This window comes from Pundamilia nyererei, unplaced genomic scaffold, assembly GCF_000239375.1.
Source record: "Pundamilia nyererei isolate P.nyererei 1_Seehausen unplaced genomic scaffold, PunNye1.0 scaffold00209, whole genome shotgun sequence".
NCBI classification, from domain to species: Eukaryota; Metazoa; Chordata; class Actinopteri; order Cichliformes; family Cichlidae; genus Pundamilia; species Pundamilia nyererei.
The window spans coordinates 22,981-28,808 of NW_005187610.1; the positions used below are offsets into that span (position 1 = coordinate 22,981).

The 5,828-nt window shown below is 38.7% G+C and overlaps 1 protein-coding gene across 1 annotated transcript; it reads left to right on the forward strand.

Annotated features, from left to right (window-relative positions):
• The first annotated feature begins 373 nt into the window (after positions 1–373).
• Positions 374–3,995, forward strand: LOC102207923 (CMRF35-like molecule 7). Its single transcript, XM_005747942.1, has 9 exons — positions 374–451; positions 897–1,235; positions 1,322–1,403; positions 1,586–1,812; positions 3,121–3,169; positions 3,255–3,337; positions 3,520–3,563; positions 3,677–3,742; positions 3,840–3,995. Exons 1-8 carry the CDS (start codon positions 403–405, stop codon positions 3,716–3,718), a joined length of 915 nt encoding a protein of 304 aa, XP_005747999.1. The 5' UTR covers positions 374–402; the 3' UTR covers positions 3,719–3,742; positions 3,840–3,995.
• Positions 3,996–5,828: the final 1,833 nt, after the last annotated feature.

Below are 5,828 nucleotides of genomic sequence, written 5' to 3' on the forward strand. Positions count from 1 at the left end.
GAGTGACGAAACGTTTCTCCCACAAAACGCTACGTCCAGATGAACAGAATCAACTTTTGGAGACACCAGAGTTACATCTTTATAAAAGCATTGCTGCTTATCATTAGACATATCATAAAGAGACATTATAAACATTATAAACAAACAAAGTCAAAGATTTCATAAAAATCAGAGAAAAGCTGTTAAAATAATCAGCAGAACATCAACACAACGTTCATCAAATTCTGATTCAAATCTAAAGAAGTGTTCATTACAGTGTCATTACAATCTGGCATTTATGTAGTTAACATCTGTATCTGCCCAGTGGTCACATGACAAAGGGAAATTTTATATATGGGGAATCTGGAGTCTGTGTTTGCACAACACAGAACACTTGTTAAGCGTCAAACTTGAAGAGGGAACATGCAGCGACTCTTTATTCTCACGCTCAGCCTGATACCATGGATCCCAGGTATTCACTGTGACTGTGTGCATTTGATTAGAGAAGTCAGACAAAAAAGATTTTCAAGCTGTTTTCAGATTAGGTAGAGGATCATCAGGGGGTCCTTTGTCCCTCTTTGAGGGGTAACTCCCACTGGGTTTAAATCTGGGACTCTCCACCATTGACCCTTAGAACTGAAAAAGCTTCTCGGATGAGAGGTGAAACATCTTCAGGCAACTTAAATAAGTCCAGACGCTTTTCTTTCCAAGCTCCTTAGACTAAAGCAGGAAACTGTGCTTTGTAACAAAGGAAACTGAAGCAGGTTAATATGGTGCAAGTATTGCCAATGGCCACACCTTTTATTTATAGATAACAGGTGTCCGATGTGAGCAACTGCTCTGTTAAAGTTGTGTCATGACTAAAAGTTTCATTTCAAATTGGTGTTTAACATTTAATGATTTCCACTTCTTGTCAGCTGTTCTCTGCTGGGTGACCACTCAGAAGGAGTTTATTGGCCCGGAGGGTGGATCCCTCACTGTCCAATGTCGATATGGTTCTCACTATGCTGACCATGTCAAATACTGGTGTCATGGGGGGACGAGAATTTTCTGCGAGATCCTGGCCCGAACTGACGAGACCTCCTCGGCCAAGCCAAGTAAAGACAAAGTGAGCATTTTTGACGACCCGGCCCGGTTGATGTTCACAGTAACCATAAACGACCTGAAAGAGACGGACTCTGGGTGGTACTCGTGTGGTGTGGAATTAGCATCAAGGGCTGATGACGTGGCCTACACTGAAGTGAAAGTGTTTCATGGTGAGTAATGGAGAAATTTTGAGATGATAAACATTTATTAGCCCACAGTTTTAAAGAAGTTTGTTGCATTTTCATGATCTCTGCAGGTGTGTCAGTTGTGAACAGCATGGTGAGTGGGGAAGAAGGAAGTAGTCTCACGGTTCAATGCCTTTACACTCAGAGATTCAGGTATTTGGTTTTCCTTCAGAGGATTTTATCCACATTTTATCCTTTAAAACCTTAGAACTGTCCTTAAAGAAGCACTGATCACACTTAAGTAAATGTGGGAATTTGTCCAGAAACTTTCATTGGTATCAAACGCTGGTGGACAGTGAGCATTCACTGACTCTCCTGTGACTGCCTGTCAACAGACTAAGTGAGAAGAAGTGGTGTCGGAGCGGAGACCCAAGCTCCTGTCTGTCGACAGGTTCTGAAGCGAGTTACGAAGATACTTCAGTGACCATCAGCGATGACAGAACTGGGGCTTTCACTGTAACCTTAAAGAAGCTGCAGATGAGAGATGCTGACTGGTATTTATGTTCTGCAGGGCAGCAGCAAGTAGCCGTACAGGTTCAGGTCAGACCACACGGCTCTACTAGTAAGTTGATAAAGAGCCTTTCATATTTTAGACATAAAAAACATAACAAATTACACTTTTGAGCTTTGCTGTCTAACTGATTCGAAACTGTGATAATTAAACTTCATTATGGATTTTCTGTGTGCTGATATCATCAAGGATGATTTTTTTTTCATCACAGGGAGTCTAGAGTTATTCAACATCCTTATGTTGACTAACTCTAGACTTCCCTCTCTAGAAATGCACCCCGTATAGTTTTATTGTTATTCAGCCAACATCTAAAAGATTTATGACACAAAATCACATGTAACACAGTTGGCTGTAAAAGAAATACAAAGAGCAACACTGCTGACGGCATGCACTAAGAGGAAAAGAGAAACCTGTATTCAGATAAAAACATTGCTATTTTCTCTCTCTGTTTCTTTAAATATTAAGTGCTTCTCTCAAAATCAACATGTGGTGCATTAATTAGACTAAGTCTAAATCATGATAGAATGTGTTATCAAGGAAAACTGGGTGACAGGTAACACAATTGACAATTCTTTAGTTTTAGGCCCTCGCTAACATGTCACCTCTAAATGCAGCCTAGTGTTAATTTGAATAGCAAAACTTGACATGTAGCCAAATGCCCAGGAAAAAATAAATGATGGAAACGGTTGATTTTTAAAAAATTAATTAAAAACAACTATGATATTTATCATTGCCTGAAATGAATGTTTGGCTGATAAAGCTCGTTGACATGAAATTGACCTGTAACTGTAGAACGAACCAAAAATTGCTAAAATGCTGAACAGACATAGTCTGAGATTGTGTCATTATTGTGTATCATCGGTTGCAAATGATTTTAACAAACATAATGCCATTTTGTGTCATAGACAACATTATTTTAAGTGAAAGAAAACAAACTAAGACCCTTCCCATGTTTCACAGTCCTTACAAGCTAATACAGGCATATTTACCATCTCTGTGTTCTTAGGTTAGAGTAATAGCAACATTTCCAAGACAAATAAATGATTGCAGCTTATCATTTGCATAACCTATTAGCATTTTAAATCATGCATTGTAGTTTTTTTGTGATTGCTTGGCATTTTCTCCATGTCACCTTGTAGCTGCTGAAATGGGAAGAAGCAGCTTTAAAGATCAATATGTGTTTGTGACAGATGGCAGAGGCTCTCCAGTCTCTACTTGTTCAGGGTATCGATTATTAAAAGTCACCTATGAACAATATTGATGTTAGGATGCTGGAAACACTCTTTACCTATCACAGCATATTTACAGAGTTGTTACAGTATTTTTTTAGCGCTACAATATCTTTACCTTCAAAAACAGAGCCCGTGACATCCCCACCTACTCCGAGTCAGCCCTGGAACCGTTACCGGTAAAAGTCAGCACTTCTTTATTTTCACTTTAATGGATGTCGAAGGTGGATTGTCTGCTCAGTCTGCTTTGTGCCTGCTTCCTAGTTACATGTTGGAGTCTATAGTGGGGTGTTCGTCTCTCCTGCTTCTAGTGGGCTTGGCTGTATTGGCAAGAAAGATACTGCGCAGTAAGGCAACTAATATTCCTTTGAATTTTAAATTGTTATTAAGTGTGTGTGTGTGTGCGTGTGTGCGTGTGCGTGCATCAGCCACAAATTCTATATATAAATAAAGATTTATACGATATAACAAAATGCATTAAATATATCTGACTACTAATTCGCATTTATATTTTGGGCATTCTTTCTAGAGAAGGCTTCTTCACGCTTTAAGCAGACGGAAGAGATATTCCCTGTAAGCCCCCATTATCATGGCCATCTCTGATCTATTACACTCCTTAAGAAACACAATTATCAGGGATATTTTTTAATGATTAGATCACTCATTCTCCTTTCTGTCAATTACAGGATAATCCAAAGGGCATGAGAGACCTGCAACGAAGCAAGTAACACATTAAGTGTTTGACAACAAGGGTACAATGAACCTACTTGCTTACTAAGATCATTTTGTGAATTGTTAATTGTTACTCTTTGTAACTGAATGTAATTTTTCTATTAATTTGCCACACAGAACATATGGTCTTTGGTCCAGTTTTTTTACCAAACCAAACCAAACCACGTCTGAACAAAGGTATATGTTCTGCTTCCTGCAATATAAATTTGGCACATTATAGAATTGGCTTATATAGACTCAGTATTTTAGACTCAATAAAATAAATCAAAATACATGTGGATAATTATATCTGACTTTTTATTTATGTACCAGACTCTATATATTTTTGCAACCTGTGACCTTTTTGCTCATTATAGTGGTCTTATGACAAAGTAGCATTTAGGTGGAAATCTATGCGTAAAACTTTCCTTTTTAGTTACACTTCAATAGACCTAGAGTGTTTGGGGCTTCCCATGATGTACTGATGGTTTCTTCTTCACTACACTTTTTTCACTCTCTCTGTGCTTACATGCCACTTTGCATTTAATCATCATTATTAATCTCTGGCCCTCCTTCACTGTGTATTTAATTTGTCCTTTCTTGCTCAACAAAGCGGTCAGTGCAGATGTCTTCCCCTCCCTGAGCCTGATTCTGACAGGTTTCTACCTGTTAAAAGGAAAAGGGAGTTTTTCCTTCCCACTGTTGCAAAGTTCTTGTTCAGGGTTAGCTCATTGTAGTTATATATAACACCTCGAGGCGAGTGTTGTGATTTGGAGCTAGATAACTAAAATTAAACTGAATTGAATCTGCCAATCAAAGTTGCAGCTGAAGAGAAGGAACACTCACTTGGGGTTTAAGTGTTTGTGTTTCACAGATGGTGTATATGGACACTATAGTTTAAGTTGGGCTCTGCTTTAGTTTCTACTACTGCTGAGAGACATAATGCAACTGAGTAAGGGGTTTTGGTACTGTATTTGCTCAAAAGGGCCAAAAGTGCAAAAATGATGTCAAGTACTGTCAAGAGCAGACCCACACAGAGCTCTCTTTAATTGTCTTTAATGCATCCACGAGTGCAGCAGTTCCAAGAGGAAGCAACTGTTACATGTCAATGAAACTACTACCAATTAAGAACAAAACTGACTAGTTCAACATTGTAAGACTTTCTTTTTGTTATCTTAAGGCAACATAATTATTGCAGTCAATTAAAATAACATGTTAACACTGATGGTTCCCAAGAAATCATAAAGCCTGCATATATAATGTACATATGAAGTGGTAATGTTTTCAGCTCCAAACCGCTGCTTGTTCCTACAACGAGCAAACAGAAAGAATATCCAATGCAAACAGTAAATCTTGTCTGCCCAAAAAGCCCATGAGACCCAGAGGGGGAAAATGATTTCAGTTTTTGCTAGTATTAGTGGAACCAGACTGCACTGTTTCATATGTAATATCGTCATAATGATATGGCTAATTAACACATTTAGACATGGATATAGTCTGACTGAAAACTTGTGGAGGAAAATGTACATGACGTTAGCGTAGTTGTGAAAATAGGACGTCGGCGAATTAACTCTGAAAGGAACAGCTCTACATTTTATGCTTGAAGTGTCTGTTCTCATACTGAACCACAAACCAGGCTTTAGAATTGTAAATTGCACAAGCTAATGAGCCCATGATTCAACTAGACCTTGAAAATATTATATTAATATTTAGCTAACCTTCATTTGAGGGGTAAAAAATATCAAAATTCAAAGAGTCAAGATTCATTCACTGTGCCATACCAGCACCTATGTTCAGGCATGGCAGGTGATACTTTTGTTTATGAACTGCAGCCTTTTAACAGGAAGAAACATGCTGTGGAAGATAGTCAGAGATTAATAACAAGTATGATTCAATGCAGAGATTTCTATAGTAAGTGACCGATGGTGATGTGTCCTGTGTGTCGAAGCTTTGAAGCGTGAGTCGAGTAATCTCGGGGGAGTTTTTGTGAGGCTTGCTTTGATTACGTATACAGTGATGTTCGAGGCCTCGTGGGCAGTCCGTACCATGTGACTGATTCAGGAACTGGCTCGCCGGTTTGCGCCAGATTAGACATAAAATGGGCAGCAAAACACAGCTGATTCCCCA